Raw genomic sequence first — 23,128 nt, 5'->3', positions numbered from 1 at the left:
GAGTTGCATAGTGTGGCCTGTTCTGTCCCAGGTGAAATGTCCCTAAGATAACAGCGCTCCTGTTTATGGGCAGTCCTGAAATAGTTAAATATTGATATTTTGTAAGAAACACCACAACTGATTCCGCAAGGCTTGTTAACTCAACTCACTTTCACTCATAACAGATTGCATTATACAGTACCGTATTTGGTGACATCCGCTATACCTGTATGGCAAATGTGCACATGGTTTTATGGCACAGCTGCTGTGAGAGGTCTTCGATTACAGCTGTTAACCATTTAAATTCTGCTATCAATTCTGACAGTGCCTTTTAAATCACCAGATAAATATATGGGGGTCCTGGATTTCTCTTGCATTGAGATCACAGGGTGCTATTTAGATGTCATGGCAGTCTGGGGCCTAGTGAAGGGCCCCAGTGCTACCATGTATATCTGGTATTAAGACTTGCCCATGGCACATTTTAATAGGATGCCTGTAGAAATATAATGCCCTGCGATACCACAGTATTGCAGCATGTTGTATAAGCGATCAAATGATCAGAAGTTCAAGTCCCCTTAGGGGACTAAAAAAAATGTAAGAATAAGTGAATTTTATTTATTTTTTCTAAAAAATGAAGAAGTTTAAAATAAATACCTTTTCTCATATTTAGAATTACATTTTAAAACAAATAAAACATGTTTGGTATTGCCACATGTGTAAAAGTCTGATTATTAAAAAAGCACATTATTTATCCATCATGGTGAATGTTGTCTGAAAAAAGAAAATTACATTATTGTGCTTTTTTGATGGTCTCGTCTCCAAGAAAAAAAAATAATAAAAAGTCTTCAAAAAGGTACCAATAGAAACCACAGGTCATCTCACAAAAAAACAAGTTTTACACAGCTGCATTGACGGGGGAAAAAAAGTTATGGCTGTCAGAAGATGGCAACAGAAGATAAATTGTTTACAAGTTATTTTATTTGTTAGAAATAGAACAAAAAAATTATATAAATTTGGTATCGTCACAATCAGGGCTTAGTCACACGGCCACATCGGTGCCCGTGTTACTGCAGGAGGAAGATGGCCGCACTTCTGCAGCACCGGAAGAAAGAACATGTGACCGGCTTCATTGGCGGTCATGTGTTCTTTCTTCGGTGCTGCGGGGAGTCGTCCATTCTGAAGTGCAGCCTTCTTCTTCCAACAGTAAGGGCTCACTCACACAGGTGCATCGGTGCCCGTGTGACTAAGCCCTCATACTGACCCACAGAATAAAGTTATTATGTCATTTTTGCCGCAGTGAGTACACTGTAAAAACATAACCCCCCCCCCCCAAAATGGCACAATTACATTTTTTGATTCTATTTCAATCCACTTAGACATTTTTTAAAGGTTCTTACGTACATCATATGGTACTTTAAATAGTTGTATTAAAAAAATAAATCAGAGACTTTTATTATAGGAGTCGTACAATTAATACAGACTTAGTGAAACATAATAGAATACATCAACAATCAGCCATATTCCTCTCTACAGGACATTAGACTGGAGAGGATCTTGATTTTTGTCGAGGCAGGAGTCAAGTCAGGTCCGTAGGTGAGTTTCTGCTTATGTACTCTTAAACCCGTCATATACTCTTTACAAAAAGTGTCTACATGCCTATGTACACATACTGTATTGTTCATTGGTGCTGGCTCATCTTAATCTTTGCCCAACTGTGTTGTCCCATACCCAAATATTGGTCAGATGCCTGGAGAGGTCGCAAATCAGCCAAGCAAACTGTAAGACCCATTGGTCTAGATAGACCCCATCTTAAATACCCTGTCAATAGACTGACTACGGAGAAATACAACTACAGCAACAAAAAGTTTTTGTAAACAAGTACAGTTACACCAAATGTTACTATGGCTTCCACCTATTGGAAGGCAGCATTCCTTCAAGCCAATATCAGACTTTTGTAACAATGACGGGTGATTGGTTGCCCCTTATCAGTGTGCAGCAGGTATTTGACTTAGCTAAGTGCTCTAATAAAGAGAAACAACACCCTTCTTGACCCACTATGGCTTCTAAAATACAATATGGAGGACATACAGAAAAAAAGTCACCCATCAGTTTGCACAGTACTAAAGACCCCCTATATATGAAAGAGCGAATAACCACAAACTATTCTGCTATGGTGGATCTACACAGGTCTAAGGGAAAAAGAAGGAGGAGGAAAAAATGGCGCTATCTGCTGTAGTATGTTAGAATGTAAGAAATATAAGAAATACATTGGTTGCCTGCTCTCACCTGATTTGAAGTTTGTGATAGATTTGAGCACAACATTCAGTTTCCAAGGATATTGTTCCTCAGGGAATTCCTCCTGCTTCGGAGCTGAAGGCCTTTGCTGGTCACCTGGAGGCCTCTCTTAGGTTTTTTTTTCCAGTCTGTAAGTGAAAACACGGGAAGGAAACCAGGTGGTAGTTAGGCGCTGCTCACAATCTCATGCGGCACTTTGTCTTTACACAAAACCCTTTTGGTACGCTGGCAGAAACCTTGCGGTGACATCTTTACAAGCTGGAAGTTCATATGCATTAATCTGCCATGCAATCTAAATAATTTAAAGAAGAACTTGTCTGTATAGAACATTTTCAAATAGTTGCAATCATTTGCATTTTAAAAGAAGAAGTTAGATATGTAAAAAACCCACCAACCGCTGGTTAATGCCCCGAAGCAAAAAATATACGTAAATCGTATCGGTCTACTTTTACTACCTAAATAAAGTACAATATGTGGCAAATAAACCATGTCAGAATTATTTGGTGTGAAAAACCTTTATAATTATTTCCTGTTAGGGCTTTTACCCACTAGCATTTTTTTTCCGCTGTGATTTCACAGCGTTTTTTTTTCCAAATGTCAATGGGACTTTCTAATGTTAAGATCGCATTGCACAAAAATTGCAAGGGTGACATATACAAAATTTCCAAAATTTGGCCTGGTCATTAAGGTGCAAACAGGCTTTGTCACTAATAGGCGCAACAGACACTGTAGCAAGCACCCTGCTCATAGTCTCCCCAGCAAGTACCCAGATGGAACATATGCCATTTTTTTTAACAATATACTTTTCAATCAGAGTAGGGCTATTAGGGCTCATTCACATGGTTGTATTGCATGTTTCATTCTGTAAATACGCAGCATATTCACAGACTCAAATATGCTGATTTCTGCCTATTGTTGTATCTTTTTATGTGTGTAAATATGCACCGCATTTACATGTATATATAAACCTGCGTGATATGCCATTGATTTCTTGTGGAAATACGCATTGAATATGCCGATTTCTTGTGTATTTACTGCATATTTATGCGAGTCCATTGGTTGCAATGTGTAATGCACACCTCAATAGGTCATGCTGCAGAGTTTTACCTGCAGTACGTAATATTGCCAACAGGGCAAACACAATAATAAGCAGCTAAAAATCAACTAAAGGACCCAGAGATTCAATGTGGCCCAGTAAGTGAGAGGGTAGCCACCACAACAACACGGGCGAATACACTAATGTCCAGAACCCTGTTGCTTCTAAGGCTGGCCTCGCAGGAGCACAAGCGTATTTGCGCACACCTTAGAGCTCCTTCACACTGGTGAGTGCGATATTGCTGCGAGAAAATATTGCATTTTTGTTCATGCGCTGCTTTTTCCTGCGATTTTCTTACGCAGTAAATGACAACAGGTGTTGCTAATGTTAAAAACGCATCGCTTGGACACCGCAGGTTCGTGGGTCATGATGTGATAAAACGTAGGCTCCATAGGGAAACATGGGTGATAAAAAAATAGCAAAATGCAGAAATAACATGCTGCGATTTCTAAATCTCGTAACATTGAATGAGAGAAAAAAATCGCAGATATGAATGAAGCCATTAAAAAGCATGGGTTTCAAAACTCTGCGTTTTCACGCACTCTCACATCGCGCAAAAATTTTCTCCCCAGTGTCCACGAGGCATGTTCATTTGTATGCAGCAAACAAAGACTGAAATTGCTAATTAGTCTAAGGCGCTTTGCCCACGGCCATGCCGAAAGATTGCTAGCGATATTCCGCTCGCTGCTAGGGAGGAGGGGGGAGCACTGACAGGTCTCTGAGATGAGCCTATCTAATAGATATAATTCACAGAGGCAGAGGGATATAGAAGAAAGGCTTTCTCAAAATATTCACTGGGTATATCCCTTAAAATATAACTTTTATTAATCAATAAATATAAAATGATTGGGCCTCACAAAAAACAGACAAACTGGAACTAACAAACACAGAGCAAGAATTTTAAACCCTGGAAAAGGACCAGAGAAAATATATGCAATTGACACCTTTATTACAATGCAGAAGTATCCTGCAACGTGAGACACTCTAATGCACTCTTTTTCAGTCACCATTGGGGATGGATGTCACCCAAAGATTAGAGGACCATATTAGGATGTGTCCTTCACAAAAAGATGAAAGGAGGATGATCGTTCCATCAAGGTAAGTGGTTTACGGAACACCTCCAATGGTGACGTACATTCGGGCTCCTATTGTGTCTCATCAACAAGGATCAGAATTATTAGAGGTGAAATGACAAGAGGCCACCAGGCCTATGTCTTCTTAGTACACAAACCCTCCTAAATAAGAGATAAAATCTGGTTCTTGACCAGGTAACTGCCCTATCTGGATAATAGCACCGGGCTAAAGATGCTGAAGCCGTAGGACACCAGCAGCAGCCTATGATAGGTCCTTGTCCGTGATGAAAAAAGAACTGTATATAGTTTCGTTTAGAATGGACAAACCACAAGCAAAGCTTCTGCTGATGCCCCCCGAGAAAAAATACACAAGTGGCTGATAGATTATCAACCACAGGTTATCAATCAATGAAGAATCAAATTCTGCTAGAAATAACCAGAGAACCACCATTAAGGTACTGATACGTTCTCATGCAGAATATAGCTTCAATAACCATTCAGGACGAGATTCAGAAAAACCTTCTGAGAGAATTATTAATGCAGAAATGGTTCGTACTGGTTCTTTTCCAGGGTTTAAAATTCTTGCTCTGTGTTTGTTAGTTCCAGTTTGTCTGTTTTTTGTGAGGCCCAATCATTTTATATTTATTGATTAATAAAAGTTATATTTTAAGGGATATACCCAGTGAATACTATCTAATAGATAGGCTCACCATAAATGCAGCATGCCGCGATTTAAATCCCGCAAGCGGAGAATTGCTATGATTCTCCCCTCATGGATGCCGGCACTGCGCTTTCCATAGTAATTCTATGGAAAGCTTTACAGAGCGTGATCTGCGGGCGATTTATCGCTAGCGGGTCATCGCCCGCGGACAGGCAGCCTTAGATGTGTTCTTTTTCCTGTGCAAGAATACATATTGACGAAAAAAACATACACAGTGTGAATCAGCCCTTAGAGTTTCTAATTTCCTGCTCAGTCTATTGAACAGGAAAGCGGAAATCCCTTTCCGACATAAGACAGAGACAACAGTAGCGAACAAACTTTAACTTTAAACAGGCTTCAGCGTGGCATGCTGCGTTATTTTGTCCGGCGAAAACCCAGACGCAGATGTGAATTAAAGGATAGGGAAAAGTAGTGAAGCTACATGATGAAATAGATGGCCTATATAGTGCCTATAAGTTCATATCTGAAAGGGCCCTAAGGTTACTTTCATATAACATTTTGGCGCTGTTTTCGTCTTATGCCAAGAACGGCATGGAGACTGAATTCTAGACATAACTGTGTTTAATGTGTGAAACAGAGACCCTTTGGTATTCATTTCAGAAAGTTTTTGACCCGTCAGCCTTTTAAGGACATGCTAACATGAACTGGAGGCTTTGCTTGGAGTCTTTGTCACAGATGAAGCCTAAAATTCCAGAGGAAATAACGCAGCATGCTGCACTATTACATCAAGGAAAATGCTGTTGACATGTCAGCAGCTGGAAGAATCAGTGGAGTGCGTTCAGTGCGGTTCATATCCAACATATTCATAGCATAAGCTTGATTCTAGTACCATATCTGTGAAGTAAGCTTGAGCTTGTTACCATACGTATGCAATAATTTCAGTTCTGGTTCTTTATCTATTTAGGCTTGGTTCTGTTACTGTATCTTGTCCACCAAAAATCAATTGATTTTTGGCAAGAATGGCATTTTATAACACAGCTATGTTTAACCCCTTAAGGACGCGGCCCTTTTTCTTCATTTTCGTTTTTTCCTCCACCCTTTTAAAAAATTGTAACTGCTTTATTTATCCATCAACGTAGCTATATGAGGACTTGTTTTGTTGTGGGACGAGTTAAATTTTTCAGTTTGACAATTTAATGTACCATATAATGTACTGAAAAACTTTAAAAAATTTTAAGTGGAGTAAAATAAAAATAAAAAAACGAGAATACGCCATCTTTCATTGCATCTTGTTTCTACAAACTGCAACAAAAATGACATGAAAACTTAACTCTATTGATCAGTTTGATTACTACTATTTTTTTTGCAAAGACATTTAATTTTTAAAAATTATTTTCTGATGCTGTCTTCAGCGAGCAGTACCTTTTTTATTTTTCCATTGCTGCAGTTGTGCGAGGGCTCATTGTTTGCGAGACATCCTGTAGTTTACGTTAGTACCATTTCGCAATATATACAAAATATAGGACAAAATATGCCATCATTTTGAATATTCAGCAACAAAACCTGCACTGCCACCATGCGGATTTTTATGCAAAATTCAAAGATGGCAGAAATTTGCCATTGTGGATTTGGGTGTGGAATTTCATGACGGCATATTCTTTAGCATTGTTGCGGAATATTCCGTCCTGTGTGAAAGGGTCAATAGAGTACATATTAGATACTCTGTACTTGAACTGGCCAATACAATAAAGTTATTGTATTTTTTGTCTCTGACCTCTTGGTGCCATCTGCTGTACATTTACAGCATTGCCATCAGGAAATTAAAGCTGCTCATTGTACATTGTAAATGTTATATTATATGACACAACTGACACTCTGTTGTAAAACCTGGGAATCAGATATTCTGGCATCCTGTTTTTTGTTTCCTGATAGCATGTGTGGGATAAATAATGTGTTATTTTAATAGATCAGATTTTTACAGAGGTGATAATACTAATTTTTTTTTCAGTAAAAATGGTAGCATATTTTTCTATTTCTTTTTTTAACTTTTTTACTTACTTCATGTATTATTTTTTTTTTTTACTTTTACTTTTTATGATGTCCTACTAGTGCACTTGGGCTTGTAATGTTTTCTCTGAAGCTCATATATAGAATTTAATTGGCAAAAATCCATGGCAGCCTTGATAAAATCCTGAGAGTCTTCACAATGCCCCAGGCTGTCTTGGCAAACTAATAACCCTTCCCACTATCAGGCCATTTAAATGCCATGGTCAGCACTGACCTCGAAATCTAAAGGTTAACAATTGGAATTACATGTTTTCACATCTGCTATGTGCTCCCCTAAAGGAGGAACTATTCCACATTAAAGTATATAAAATATTCTTCTTTTTAATTTTTCATTCCAAAAAGGGAAATTTTGCTGTCGAAATTCAGGCATCTTGGTCCTAAAAGGGTTAAATATATGTAAGATATAACTAGTATCAATACTATTTTTGAAGGTGCATGTTTATAAAACATTAGACTAATAGTCATTCTCTATATAAACACTAGATGGGGCTGTTTACCGCTGAAAAGCATGTATTTTTATTGCTATGAGTTATACTGAAAAAGAAACAACACAGGAGCAGACAAAACGTATCTCACAAAAAGACATCTCTAAGCAGATCACATTGACGGCCTTTTTTATAATAATCTTTCTTTTAATTACACTAATATAATAAAGTATTTAAAGATTGCAATCACTTGCTTTTCTATATAATATATTATAAGGTTTGTGTTAAGATATAAGGATATCCCTTTATCCACAGTCCAGGAGATAACTTTTTGATCAGTGGGGGACCAACCACTAGGACCCTGACCAATCCTGAGAATGAGGGTCTTGAAGGTTTCTGCATAGAGTTGAGGCTGTTCATACAAGTCGCTGCTCCATTCATTTCAATGAGAGTGCCAGAGATTGCTGAGCACTTGTAGTTAACAATTTTCAACATTCCCATTGACATGAATGAAGCGGTGGCATGCATTTGCGACTTCAGCTCCATTCATGTGGGGACTTTTCATGACCTATGTTTATAAAATCAGTTGGGTTCCCCTTGATCAGACTCCTACCATTCTTGGCACCAGCATGCCAGGAGTTCAGGACGGTGACTGCAGCAGTCAACTCACTTCCGCTGGATGTACATACTGGAAGTCGGCGGCAGGGCCGTGGGACCAATCAGCTGTTTCTTGGGAGGCAGAAGAGAGGTGAGTTTAGTCTGTTTTTATTTTACTTCAGGCACAGCCATTATAAAAAATTTTATTGTAGTTGCAGAACCTCTTTGTCTGTAAATAGCACATTAGAAAAAAAATGTACATCCAAATGCCAGCTTACGGCACGGACACAACAACCGTCAAGGGCACGGACAGGTGCAAGCACACACCACAGCAACAGAAAACAGATCCTCCAGTGCTTCCATGGATATTAGAATAAAAACAGTATTTTATTCAGACATCCTGGATAAAAAACATCGTCCAAAAAAATTTTGCGCTTAGATGCTTACATTCACAGCTATGAAAAAGAGCTCTGTACATGTAAGCGCAAAATTTTTTTTTTGGAAGATGTTTTTTTATCCATGATGTCTAAATAAAATACTGTTTAGCTATAAATAGGAACTCTGTTTGAAACATCTAAGCGCAAAAACTTTTTGAAAGGTGTTTTTTATCCATAATGTCAAAATAAAATTCTGTTTTTATTCTGGTATCCAGTACAGAGCATATCCTGCTGAAATCTTTCTCCGTGTTCATCACTGACAGCTCAACAACTAGGAGGGAAAAAGTCTAGGTGGGAATGGAGGAAATGGATTTTAAGGGACATGTTGCATCCGAGGTTGATGGTATTTTTCCAGAAGTACTGTCACCAACTGAGTGTAGTTATCATCTCTTTTGTTGCCTAAGAATCTATGAATAATACTCTTTAAGGCTTGCCAAGCTTCCTTTTCTTTTCCCTCCAAAACTTGGTCAAACGCAGGATCCTTTACAAGTTGTCAAATTTGTGGCCCAACAAAAATACCTTAACCTTTGCATCATTCAATCTAGGAAATTTGTGTCTGAAGTATTTAAATGCCTGTCCTTCCTGGTTTATACCGTTGACAACATTTTTCATTAAACCCAGCTTTATATGAATGTATGTTTAGATGATGGAATCTGAAGCAGAATGACACTGCAGAAGGTCAGGCTGTGTGGAGTTGAGTTGGATGTCAGCTTCCCACCTGGGGTGGTTGAAGAAGGATGTCTCTGGTGTTGATGAGGATGCGTGTCGTGTTGGAGTTGGTCAAAGCACTGGTGGCCTATAGGCTGCAGGCTAGGCAAGAGGTGGTGGCTAAACAATCACATCTAGTTAGGATACATCGCCCGCAGCATGTCTTAGTACCAGCCCTGTGGGGGATCACAGGAGATGCATGAGCTGTACCATGGTGCACGGTCATTGAAATAGTGCTGCTAAGAGGCACCGGATGAAGGACCAAAGGAGAGACAGTGGGACTAGTACCAGGTGAGTACGAGGAGCTGCAGGTACATGGGTCAGACAGGACTGGGGCCTCCTGTGCAGGCAGTTTCCTGTGAAGAGTTAGTGTAAGCTTCTGAGGAGACTGAGGTGGTGGCTGTGGCAGCTGAATTGGCATTGCCCAGGGATGAGTGTGTGGCAGATGCTATGAAGAGGTTACTACAGGTTGGTAAGGTGCGTAACAAAGAGTACTGTTGGGCCTCCTTAGTGATTGTGGAACCAGTGGATGGTAGTTTGACTGTGCTGGAGACACATGAATGGCAGAGGCAGTGGCCTGGACTCATGGGTTGGGGCCAGCAGTGTCAGCAGGGAAATTGCACGGTGTGGAAGGTGCTCATTTTTCTTTTGTTTGCAGGTGTCACAGCCCAGATCATCTACACTGTAGGTGTGAGGGTAGACCAGCGGAATATCAAGGTAATGAATCATCCGCGGTGATGGGGAGTTGCTCCAGAAGGAGTTCTCTTCATATGTAACAGCGCCCAAGAATTGATTGGGAGCACTTGAAAGAAGCAACTTATGGCCTTACTCGTGGGGCCTACCAAGGCCATAAATATTCAACTGCAGTACCCTCTTCTTCAGCATTGATGGGTGCCAGTCAAGACTGGAGGCTTATATGGCACCAGTTGTCACCTAGGCGTTTGCCCTTGCTATTTCCTACAGTGGACCTTGCTTGTCAGCCATGGTATCATCAAAAGAGGGTGTCACAATCTACAACTGGGTCTGCACTAGGCTAAGAAGAAGGTGGGTTGGCGGGTCTGGGCCTCCATGTTGTCAAAGTTCCTAAAGAAGTCACCAAAACCAGGTAGAATTAAATCTATTAGTCACTAGTGACTAAACCCTTTAACAGAAACCCAGACACACAGATCTGAATTACAGTCAATGGTAGCAAGTTCTGGTATGTCACTGCCCATTGCTGTGTTTTATTAAGAGACAAAAGAGGTGTGATTAATGTACATAGGTGGGTTTAATAAAGACATGGTTACAAAATCCAAGGCATAGGAATACATACATTTTTGGCTACAAAAGTAGTTTCTCACACTAGAACATTATCTTGGCGGAAACAACTATCATCTTCAGAGATATTATGCAACTTAAACAATTAACCCTTTCCAATCCAATTTGTATCCTGGTTTTCCTAAGGGGCTTACTCTTTTTCTGCTGCTATACAACAGCGCTATATGCTGGCTAAAGCCAGTACTGCATGAGGTGACACGTTGGATAGGCTCCAACAGCAGAGAGGTTGGTAATATACAGTAAGAGAACCCAGATGGATGTCTTCCAACATTAGAGCTGTACAGCCTTAAATCATAATGTCTTTAAACGTCAGATAGTGGATTGGAAAGGGTTAAAGGATAACTCCCCTACACTGACATTCTCCAGAGAATCCAATATCATTTCTGAAATATCTTTGGACCGCCAGTCTGTCTACACAATTCTAAGAAAAGTACGTGATTGGAATTAACTCAAGGCCGGTTGGAGAAGGTCAGAATACCATTCTGACTAAGTTAAAGGCAATAGTTAAACCAGAGGCCATCTGAACCAAACTACAGACCAACATACTAAATTTAATCACCAGTCCCTCCTTTTATTCCAGGAAAGATACCACAGGATGCTCCAGCCTTCTGTAAAAGAAAACAAAACAAAGAAGACCTGCTGTCTTTGCTTGCACTGTCTTACGGAGACCGGCCCAAGGAATGTCAAGGGATCTTCCTCTGATTCCTCACTTCAACTCCCCCAACTGGTTCAGGCCTCAGCTATCTGTTTCCTGTACTCAACTAACATGTGCAGTAGTATAAGGAGTTAAAACCTGGAAGGGAAAATATGGATATACTAAAGAATATAAGAATATATAAGTATAAATGCTATCATGATGTTATTCTGTTAATCCATGAGTATTATAAGACCAATAATAGTTCATTGTATATAGTCCAATAAATTTTTAAGTTCTTTCGTCTGTAATGCTGAGATGTAATGTCCACAGTACATGCAGTTGTTGAATTCCTGCAAAGTGTGCTTTCCACGTAGTGCACATGGTAGCTTAGCAGTTGTCAGAACAGTCATTACATGCATATGAGAGGTATATTGATTCATAAGTTTCATTTATGGCTTTCCTAAAAAACATCTATAGTTAGTGCTCCTGATTTTCTTGAATAGCATAATAGCAATCTTAACAATTATTACAATGACTAGAATTAAAAGGAAACCTTGTAAGAACATATACACAACTCCAGATACCATACCTGCCAACTCTTTAAACGAATTAACTGGATTTACGTAAAATAGCCATTCTGGCCAGGCCATTTCTTCATCAGACATGGCCTTATGATATAACTCTTGCACTTTTCTAGCTTGTTCTAGGTCATGTGTAATCTGTAATGTTCCTGAGGGATTTATGTAGTGACAACAGGATGGGCCTACTATCTGACGTAACCCTCCTTGCAAAGCAGTGAGATAATCTAATACTACAGTACGTTGATTAGTTACCAAAATCAATTGTTAAGTGTACTCATTTTGAACACCAAGTATACCAAATGAGGTATCAGTAATGTTATCAAAAGCATCTTCATTTTTCCAAACCCAAGTTGCTGGTTCCAATTTTGCTAAAGTACATGTTCCTCCAGCTCCCCATGGGCCCCTCCTGTATGCTTTATTACTACATACTGCATAGATACCATCTGGAAGCTTGTCATGTGTACCATGTATAAAATCATCTGTAATTTAAGCTAATAACACAGTATTAGGAAATAAATGTCAAGAATAATATTTACCATTAATAAATTCTTCATAGCAAGCTTTAGCTGACACAAGGGCATGAGAGCATATCCAACATTCTCACTCTAGATATGATCTCATGATACATAATTAATTTGTTACTGCATTCTTTATTTAATGTTTCTTTCCCTTGCACATTTACAAAAGTAGGAGTAGTCAACTGAACTTTGGTAAGGGCCTTCAATTCCCTGGTTGCAGGTTATAAGTACTTTGCAACGATGATAGATCTGGAATGGAACTGAAAACATGTTTATGAATCTGCTGCAATATTTTCTTCATAAAATATCAAGTCAAAGCATAGCATCTATTAGTCGCTGAAACAGAAACAAGTGCCTTAGAGAAAAATTTAAGTGGGATCTCAACAGTTTTTTCTCCAACATTATGGCAGGCACAGATGACACAACCTCACACAAACCTAGTGGCAGTGGGATGACATCCTGGTGCTACCCAATGCTGTTTTACCAGACTCACCATTGTCTCTTTGAACTGGTATGTAGGTCCTTGTGAGATGGCACAGATCACGGGGCATCTAGACCACACCTTTGACTACCTATAGCTTTTATAACTAAAACAGGGTTACACAATTCCATAATGTGATTAAAATACATAAAATCACCATCCAAGTTTGAACATACTTTTTGACATTTTATAATTCTGTTAATGAATGATTAGTAACTTCTAAATATTTCTCTCAAATGCTCCATGCTTTTCATAAAAATGATACATTATATAAACAAATAGAGAATCTAATATCACATTTATTACACTGTTCCCTAGAAGTTTATTTGCTAGCAACACAAAACAAATCCTATCAAATTCAGGCTAAAAAAAAGAAATGAAAAAAATTAATAAATAAAACAAAAGACAAAAAACCTAGTCATATGCGGAATACAAGCATTTCTGTGTCTTGAAGTCTTCCTTCTCTTGATCTTCTTTATACCCCAAATCTACAGAATCTCTGATGCAGGTAACTGGAGGGATTATTTTGCCCTTATTATTTTTCCTGGTTAGCCAAAGAACTGACCATTAAAAGGAATCTGTCCCCACCCATTACATTGGTGTCAGCTGCTCTCCTCCATTCTCCGTGTCCATAGGTGTGAGAAGCGCAGGTATCCACAGTTGACTCCAGAGCCCCAATATTCTTTGTAGATTCCACTCTTCCAGATGCCCCTTGCACGCCATTTGTTGCCTCAGGTCTCCAGGGAGGAGCTATGATGCTTAGCCCTCCATTGACTTGTCATCAGCTGGCACTTGGGCACTGTTATAAACAGCTGTCAGTTCTTCAGGCTCAGTTGAATAGTCACAGTGTATGGAGAGATACAGCTTGCACTTAGAGAAGAAAAAAAAATAAATCACACTTGCAAAGTTCCAATCTCCTACCAGATATAACTCAGTTCATGAATTTGCTCAGTCCATCATAACTTTGATCACAAATGATGCAGTCCATAACAAATTAAAACAAAACAAAATAGCAGTCCTGGGTCTTGTGGTGCTTTTTAGAGATGAGCGAACGTACTCGTCTGAGCTTGATACTCGTTCGAGTATTAGCGTGTTCGAGATGCTCGTTACTCGTAACGAGCACCACGCGATGTTCGGGTTACTTTCACTTTCATCTCTGAGACGTTAGCATGCTTTTCTGGCCAATTGAAAGACAGGGAAGGCATTACAACTTCCCCCTGCGACGTTCAAGCCCTATACCACCCCCTGCAGTGAGTGGCTGGCGAGATCAGGCGTCACCCGAGTATAAAAATCGGCCCCTCCCGCGGCTCGCCCCAGATGCCTTGTGAGATAGCTGAGGGACAGTGCTATCGTGTTGGAGCTGCTGTAGGGAGAGTGTTAGGAGTTAGTGTAGGCTTCAAGAACCCCAACGGTCCTTCTTAGGGCCACATCTAACCGTGAGCAGTAGTGTGGAGGCTGCTTTTTGCAGTGTTGCACATTTTTTTTTTTTTGGTATATCGGCCGTGCAGAGCATTGCGCCCTGCAGTAATACTCCAGGGACAGAAGTGTGGAGGCAGGGAGAGCGTTAGGAGTTATTGTAGGCTTCAAGAACCCCAACGGTCCTTCTTAGGGCCACATCTAACCATATGCAGTAGTGTGGAGGCTGCTTTTTGCAGTGTTGCACTTTTTTTTTTTTTGGTATATCGGCCGTGCAGAGCATTGCGCCCTGCAGTAATACTCCAGGGACAGAAGTGTGGAGGCAGGGAAAGAAGACATATATTATTGATTGTATATACGCAGTGGGCCTTTTCTAAAAAATATTGGGCAAAAAATCTATTTGGTCTGCCTGTCACTGTGCTCAGTGTTCTGGGTCCGTGTGTGCTGGGTGTAGTAGTTCTACAAAATCATACGCAGCCAGCTAAGTGTTACAGCAGGCTTGCGCCAAATTATTTCCTGGCTCTGAAATCACCGCTCTGTTGCAGTTAATAACAGTGCAACACTCTGCAGTTCTGTGACACACTCCAGGGACAGAAGTGTGGAGGCAGGGACAGAAGACATATATTATTGATTGAATATAGGCAGTGGGCCTTTTCTAAAAAATATTGGAAATAAATTTATTTGGCCTGCCTGTCACTGTGCTCAGTGTTCTGGGTCTGTGTGTGCTGGGTGTAGTAGTTCTACAACATCATACGCAGCCAGCTAAGTGTTACAGCAGGCTTGCGCCAAATTATTTCCTGGCTCTGTCTGGGCTCTGAAATCACCGCTGTGTTGCAGTTAACAGTGCAACACTCTGCAGTTCTGTGACACACTCCAGGGACAGAAGACATATATTATTGATTGAATATAGGCAGTGGGCCTTTTCTAAAAAATATTGGAAAAAAAATTATTTGGCCTGCCTGTCACTGTGCTCAGTGTTCTGGGTCCGTGTGTGCTGGGTGTAGTAGTTCTACAGAATCATACGCAGCCAGCTAAGTGTTACAGCAGGCTTGCGCCAAATTATTTCCTGGCTCTGAAATCACCGCTCTGTTGCAGTTAATAACAGTGCAACACTCTGCAGTTCTGTGACACACTCCAGGGACAGAAGTGTGGAGGCAGGGACAGAAGACATATATTATTGATTGAATATACGCAGTGGGCCTTTTCTCAAAAATATTTGAAAAAAAAATATTTGGACTGCCTGTCACTGTGCTCAGTGTTCTGGGTCTGTGTGTGCTGGGTGTAGTAGTTCTACAAAATCATACGCAGCCAGCTAAGTGTTACAGCAGGCTTGCGCCAAATTATTTCCTGGCTCTGTCTGGGCTCTGAAATCACCGCTCTGTTGCAGTTAACAGTGCAACACTCTGCAGTTCTGTGACACACTCCAGGGACAGAAGACATATATTATTGATTGAATATAGGCAGTGGGCCTTTTCTAAAAAATATTGGAAAAAAAATTATTTGGCCTGCCTGTCACTGTGCACAGTGTTCTGGGTCTGTGTGTGCTGGGTGTAGTAGTTCTACAAAATCATACGCAGCCAGCTAAGTGTTACAGCAGGCTTGCGCAAAATTATTTCCTGGCGTTCCGTAAGCGAACTCAGCCTCCAACCACAGGCCAATAAGCGACACATTTAATTACAGCGTTCTGTTTCTGCATTACTGGTAATACAGCATGCTGAGGGGTAGGGGTAGGCCTAGAAGAAGTGGGCGCGGCCGAGGACGCGGAGGCCCTAGTCCGGGTGTGGGCACAGGCCGAGCTCCTGATCCAGGTGTATCGCAGCCGACTGCTGTGGGATTAGGAGAGAGGCACGTTTCTGGCGTCCCCACATTCATAGCACATTTAATGGGTCCACGCGGTAGACCTTTATTAGAAAATGAGCAGTGTGAGCAGGTCCTGTCGTGGATGGCAGAAAGTGCTTCCAGCAACCTATCGTTCACCCACAGTTCTGCGCCGTCCACTGCTGCAACTCAGAATCCTCTGGCTGCTGCTCCTCCTTCCTCCCAGCCTCCTCACTCCATGAAAATGAGACATTCTGAGGAGCGGGCAGACTCCCAGGAACTGTTCTCGGGCCCCTGCTCAGATTGGGAAGCAGTGGTTCCTCTCCCACCAGAGGAGTTTTTCATGACTGATGCCCAACCATTGCAAAGTTCCCGGGGTCCGGGGGATGAGGCTGGGGACTTCCGGCAACTGTCTCAAGACCTTTCAGTGGGTGAGGAGGCCGATGACGATGAGACACAGTTGTCTATCAGTGAGGTAGTAGTAAGGGCATTAAGTCCGAGGGAGGAGCGCACCGAGGATTCTGTGGAAGAGCAGCAGGACAATGAGGTGACTGACCCCACCTGGTTTGCCACGCCTACTGGGGACAGGTCTTCAGAGGGGGAGGCAAGGGCAGCAGCAGGGCAGGTTGCAAGAGGCAGTGTGGTGTCCAGGGGTAGAGGCAGGGCCAGACCGAATAATCCACCAACTGTTTCCCAAAGTGACCCCTCGCGCCATGCCACCCTGCAGAGGCCGAGGTGCTCAAAGGTCTGGCAGTTTTTCACTGAGAGTGCACACGACCGACGAACAGTGGTGTGCAACCTTTGTTGCACCAAGATCAGCCGGGGAGCCACCACCACCAGCATGCGCAGACATATGATGGCCAAGCACCCCACAAGGTGGGACGAAGGCCGTTCACCTCCTCCGGTTTGCACCGCTGCCTCTCCCCCTGTGCCCCAACCTGCCACTGAGATCCAACCCCGCTCTGAGGAAACAGGCACTACTGTCTCCTTGCCTGAACCCACACCCTCACCTCCGCTGTCCTCGGCCCCATCGACCAATGTCTCACAGGGCACCGTCCAGCCGTCGCTAGCGCAAGTGCTTGAGCGCAAGCGCAAGTACGCCGCCACGCACCCGCACGCTCAAGCGTTAAACGTGCACGTAGCCAAATTTATCAGCCTGGAGATGCTGCTGTATAGGGTTGTGGAAACGGAGTCCTTCAAAAGTATGATGGCAGCGGCAGCCCCGCGCCACTCAGTTCCCAGTCGCCACTATTTTTACCGATGTGCCGTCCCAGCCCTGCACGACCACGTCTCCCGCAACATTGTACGCGCCCTCACCAACGCGGTTACTGCCAAGGTCCACCTAAGAACGGACACGTGGACAAGCACAGGCGGGCAGGGCCACTATATCTCCCTGACAGCACATTGGGTGAATTTAGTGGAGGCTGGGACAGAGTCAGAGCCTGGGACCGCTCACGTCCTACCCACCCCCAGAATTGCGGGCCCCAGCTCGGTGCTGGTATCTGCGGCGGTGTATGCTTCCTCCACTAAACCACCCTCCTCCTCCTCCAACGCAACCTCTGTCTCGCAATGAAGATGTGTCAGCAGCAGCACGTCGCCAGCAGTCGGTGTCGCGCGGCGTGGCAGCACAGCGGTGGGCAAGCGTCAGCAGGCCGTGCTGAAACTACTCAGCTTAGGCGATAAGAGGCACACGGCCAACGAACTGCTGCAGGGTCTGACAGAGCAGACCGACAGCTGGCTTGCGCCGCTGAGCCTCCAACCGGGCATGGTCGTGTGTGGCAACGGCCGTAACCTGGTGGCGGCTCTGCAGCTCGGCAGCCTCACGCACGTGTCATGCCTGGCCCACGTCTTTAATTTGGTGGTTCAGCGCTTTCTGAAAAGCTACCCACGCTTGTCAGACCTGCTCGGAAAGGTGCACCCGCTCTGCGCAAATTTCCGCAAGTCCCACACGGACGCTGCCACACTGCGCACCCTGCAACATCGGTTTCATCTGCCAGTGCACCGACTGCTGTGCGACGTGCCCACACGGTGGAACTCTACGCTCCACATGTTGGCCAGGCTCTATGAGCAGCGTAGAGCTATAGTGGAATACCAACTCCAACATGGACGGCGCAGTGGGAGTCAGCCTCCTCAATTATTTTCAGAAGAGTGGGCCTGGTTGGCAGACATCTGCCAGGTCCTTGGAAAGTTTGAGGAGTCTACCCAGGTGGTGAGCGGCGATGCTGCAATCATTAGCGTCACCATTCCTCTGCTATGCCTCTTGAGAAGTTCCCTGCAAAGCATAAAGGCAGACGCTTTGCGCTCGGAAACAGAGCCGGGGGAAGACAGTATGTCGCTGCATAGTCAGAGCACCCTCCTGTCTATATCTCAGCGCAGTGAGGAGGAGGAGGAGGAGGAAGATGAGGAGGAGGGGGAAGAGACAGCTTGGCCCACTGGTGAGGGTACACATGCTGCTGGCCTGTCATCCTTTCAGCGTGTATGGCCTGAGGAGGAGGAGGAGGAGGAGGAGGAGGAGGATCCTGAAAGTGATCTTCCTAGTGAGGACCGCCATGTGTTGCGTACAGGTACCCTGGCACACATGGCTGACTTCATGTTAGGATGCCTTTCTCGTGACCCTCGCGTTACACGCATTCTGGCCACTACGGATTACTGGGTGTACACACTGCTCAACCCACGGTATAAGGAGAACCTTTCCACTCTCATACCCGAAGAGGAAAGGGGTTCGAGAGTGTTGCTATACCACAGGACCCTGGCGGACAAACTGATGGTAAAATTCCCATACGACAGCGCTAGTGGCCGAAGGCGCAGTTCCGAGGGCGAGGTAGCAGGGGAGGTGCAGAGATCAGGCAGCATGCACAGCACAGGCAGGGCAACACTCTTTAAGGCCCTTGACTGCTTTATGGCTCCCCAGCAAGAATGTGTCACCGCTCCCCAGTCACGGCTGAGTCGGCGGGAGCACTGTAAAAGGATGGTGAGGGAGTACGTAGCCGATCGCACGACCGTCCTCGGTGACGCCTCTGCTCCCTACAACTACTGGATGTCGAAGCTGGACACGTGGCCTGTATGTGGCGCTGTATGCCCTGGAGGTGCTTGATTGTCCTGCGGCTAGCGTCTTGTCAGAGAGGGTGCTTAGTGCGGCTGGGGGAATCATCACAGATAAGCGTACCCGCCTGTCAACCGACAGTGCCGACAGGCTAACACTCATCAAGATGAAGAAAGCCTGGATTTCCCCAGACTTCTCTTCTCCACCAGCAGACAGCAGCGATACCTAAGCAATACGTAGGCTGCACCCGCGGATGGAAGCATCGTTCTGTATCCCCATCAAAAACGGGGACCTTTTCGCTTCATCAATCTGTGTATAATATTCCTCCTCCTCCTCCTGCTCCTCCTCCTGAAACCTCACATAATCACGCCGAACGGGCAATTTTTCTTAGGCCCACAAGGCTCAGTCATATAATTTTTCTAAAATTTTTTTATACGTTTCAATGCTCATTAAAGCGTTGAAACTTTCACCTTAACCAATTTTTATTTTAACTGGGCTGCCTCCTGGCCTAGTTACCAATTAAACCACATTAACCAAAGCGATTAATGGGTTTCACCTGCCCTCTTGGTTGGGCATGGGCAATTTTTCAGAGGTACATTAGTACTGTTGATACACCAATTTTTAGGGGCCCTCGCCTACAGTGTAATCAAATTAATTTTTAGCCCACCTGCATTACAGCTGACGTTACATCAGCTGTGTTGGGCACTGCAATGGGATGTATTTATGTACCGCCGGTGGCTTCCTGGCACCCACCCATGCTGTGGGTCCACAGGGAGTTGTAGATGCATCTGTGTCCACTTCTAAAGAACCCCAGTCTGACTGGGGCATGCAGTGTGGGCCGAAGCCCACCTGCATTAAGCATGACATTATTTCCTCAGCTGTGATGGGCAATGCAATGGGATATTTTTATGTACCGCCGGTGGGTTCCAGGGAGCCACCCATGCTGTGGGTCCACACGGAGTTGTAACTACATGTGTCCACTTCTAAAGAACCCCAGTCTGACTGGGGCATGCAGTGTGGGCCGAAGCCCACCTGCATTAGACATGACATTATTACCTCAGCTGTGATGGGCAATGCAATGGGATATATTTATGTACCGCCGGTGGCTTCCTGGCACCCACCCATGCTGTGGGTCCACAGGGAGTTGTAAATGCATCTGTGTCCACTTCTAAAGAACCCCAGTCTGACTGGGGCATGCAGTGTGGGCCGAAGCCCACCTGCAATTAACATGACATTATTACCTCAGCTGTGATGGGCAATGCAATGGGATATTTTTATGTACCGCCGGTGGGTTCCAGGGAGCCACCCATGCTGTGGGTCCACACGGAGTTGTAACTACATGTGTCCACTTCTAAAGAACCCCAGTCTGACTGGGGCATGCAGTGTGGGCCGAAGCCCACCTGCATTAAACATGACATTATTACCTCAGCTGTGATGGGCAATGCAATGGGATATATTTATGTACCGCCGGTGGCTTCCTGGCACCCACCCATGCTGTGGGTCCACAGGGAGTTGTAAATGCATCTGTGTCCACTTCTAAAGAACCCCAGTCTGACTGGGGCATGCAGTGTGGGCCGAAGCCCACCTGCAATTAACATGACATTATTACCTCAGCTGTGATGGGCAATGCAATGGGATATTTTTATGTACCGCCGGTGGGTTCCAGGGAGCCACCCATGCTGTGGGTCCACACGGAGTTGTAACTACATGTGTCCACTTCTAAAGAACCCCAGTCTGACTGGGGCATGCAGTGTGGGCCGAAGCCCACCTGCATTTCATCTGACGTTAGCTCTGCTGTCCAGGGCACTGCAATGGGATACATTTATGTACAGCGGGTGGGTTCCAGGGAGCCACCCATGCTGTGGGTGCACACAGAATTCCCATTGCGGAGTTGGGGATTCCCAGTTGTACCTGCCTGTGACTATTTATAAAAAAACGCGGTCTGACTGGGGCATGCAGACACCTTGACAGAATGAATAGTGTGTGGCACATAGGTTCCCCATTGCTATGCCCACGTGTGCAGCTCCAGATGGAGGTGGCACAGGATTGGATTTCTCGTTGCTTCTGTACAGCATTGTGGGCTATCGCCCCGCCCCTTTTAAAGAGGGTCGCTGCCTAGCCGTGCCAACCCTCTGCAGTGTGTGCCTGCGGTTCCTCCTCATGGCAGACACACTTATAAATAGACATGAGGGTGGCGTGGCATGAGGGCAGCTGAAGGCTGGGCAGGGACAGTTTGGTGTGCGCTATGGACACTGGGTCGTGGGGGGGGGGGGGTTGGTCAGCATGTAACCCAGGAGAAGTGGCAGCGGAGTGTCATGCAGGCAGTGATTGTGCTTTGTTGGAGGTAGTGTGGTGCTTAGCTAAGGTATGCATTGCTAATGAGGGCTTTTCAGAAGTAAAAGTTGTTGGGGGGGGGCCCACTCTTGCCGCTATTGTGGCTTAATAGTGGGACCTGTGAACTTGAGATGCAGCCCAACATGTTGCCCCTCGCCTGCCCTATCCATTGCTGTGTCGTTCCCATCACTTTCTTGATTTGCCCAGATTTTTACAAATGAAAATCTTAGCGAGCATCGGCGATATACAAAAATGCTCGGGTCGCCCATTGACTTCAATGGGGTTCGTTATTCGAAACGAACCCTCGAGCATCGCGAAAAGTTCGTCTCGAGTAACGAGCACCCGAGCATTTTGGTGCTCGCTCATCTCTAGTGCTTTTCTTATTTTCTTCTCACATCCATAAACATTTATGAAACAGGATTCGATATGTCAAGTTCATTAATATCTGCCCGGAGTGACACTATCAGTTTTCTGCTGCAGCAAACAAATATTTCTAATATTCATAATATATCTATCACTTTGACAGCGTGAACAACTTCTGTATATTTTATACATACAACTCATGCATTAGTATTTTCAACAGACACTAATAATTTCTTCATATTATTCAAACATTACAAATTAAATTAACCAATTTTACAACACATTCTTAATATTTTTCATTATCATCCAAACATTTATAAATAGCAACTTTCATCCTTTGTCAGTCTAGCCTTCTCAGAGTTTTTCCCTCACACCCTTCTTTTTGGGAGAGGGACCTAATGCACACTCCTTCTCTCCACATCATCCAGCTCCACCCCTCTGATTCCGGCTAGTTGTTTGAATGATAAAACCTTAAATGAAAAAAATAAGGGCGATCATAGTATACCTCATCGCACTTGCATTACTAGCACTTAGCACATCCACACTAATTAGATTTACAGGACAGTTCTCGGAATTCAACAGCTGGATAAAAATATCAGTATCCACTAATTGATTTTGTAAAGGTTTTGTCTGTTATAGCAAGCAAGATCCGTCAACTCTCACTCCTTATCAGGTTCAATTAAGTTAGAACATATGTCCTGTTTATGTATTATCGATTGGCCGGCTAGGGAGGGAGTATAGTAGCCAAACATCTGCACCTATGTCTGGCTTCTACATGATGGGCAATTTTCCTTCATGGAACCCCTCCCTCCGCAGCCATAACATCCCTGTTTGGCTGTGGACGGGATGTGAATGTATCACAGCCCTTGTGATTCAGGGAGCCATAAAAATCAACTCTTTTCACTTATCTTAAATTGCTTTATATATAGCCTCTCTTATATGCTACTAGCAACAATCAAAGTTTGTTTAAGCAGGGAATATTTGCCATTTAGCTCAGTCTTTCCGTTGACTAGAATGGCCCCTTTCACTCCCTCTGCAATGTCTGCATCTGCAGTCTATGGAGGAGCAGAGGTTAATCTTCTGAGCACTGCAAAATGTTAAACAGCTGCATACTTACTCACTTAAGTACACATCATATAACCATGAATTTCTATTCAACATTCCTGGGTGCAAATTCCCTTCATTTCCATACCTGCCGTTATGTATTTTTGCCTCATATACCACCTATACCAGATACCATCGTGAATTTTCCCTGATCAGTTTTTCCCAGATCCCATTAAAC

The 23,128-nt window shown here is 43.8% G+C and overlaps 1 gene segment (V, D, J or C); it reads right to left on the bottom strand.

The window, feature by feature from the left end:
- The window catches only part of LOC136628917 (Ig mu chain C region-like), a 392,658-nt gene that overhangs the window by 353,230 nt on the left and 16,300 nt on the right, over window positions 1-23,128 (bottom strand). The window contains 1 exon segment of the C gene segment in view: window positions 7,386-7,393. Within this exon segment, the coding sequence occupies window positions 7,386-7,393 (8 nt within the window).

The sequence above is a fragment of the Eleutherodactylus coqui genome, chromosome 5 (genome assembly GCF_035609145.1).
Source record: "Eleutherodactylus coqui strain aEleCoq1 chromosome 5, aEleCoq1.hap1, whole genome shotgun sequence".
NCBI classification, from domain to species: domain Eukaryota; kingdom Metazoa; phylum Chordata; class Amphibia; order Anura; family Eleutherodactylidae; genus Eleutherodactylus; species Eleutherodactylus coqui.
The sequence above is the reverse complement of the archived record's forward strand: the minus strand, read 5'-3'. Positions and strand labels throughout refer to the sequence as shown.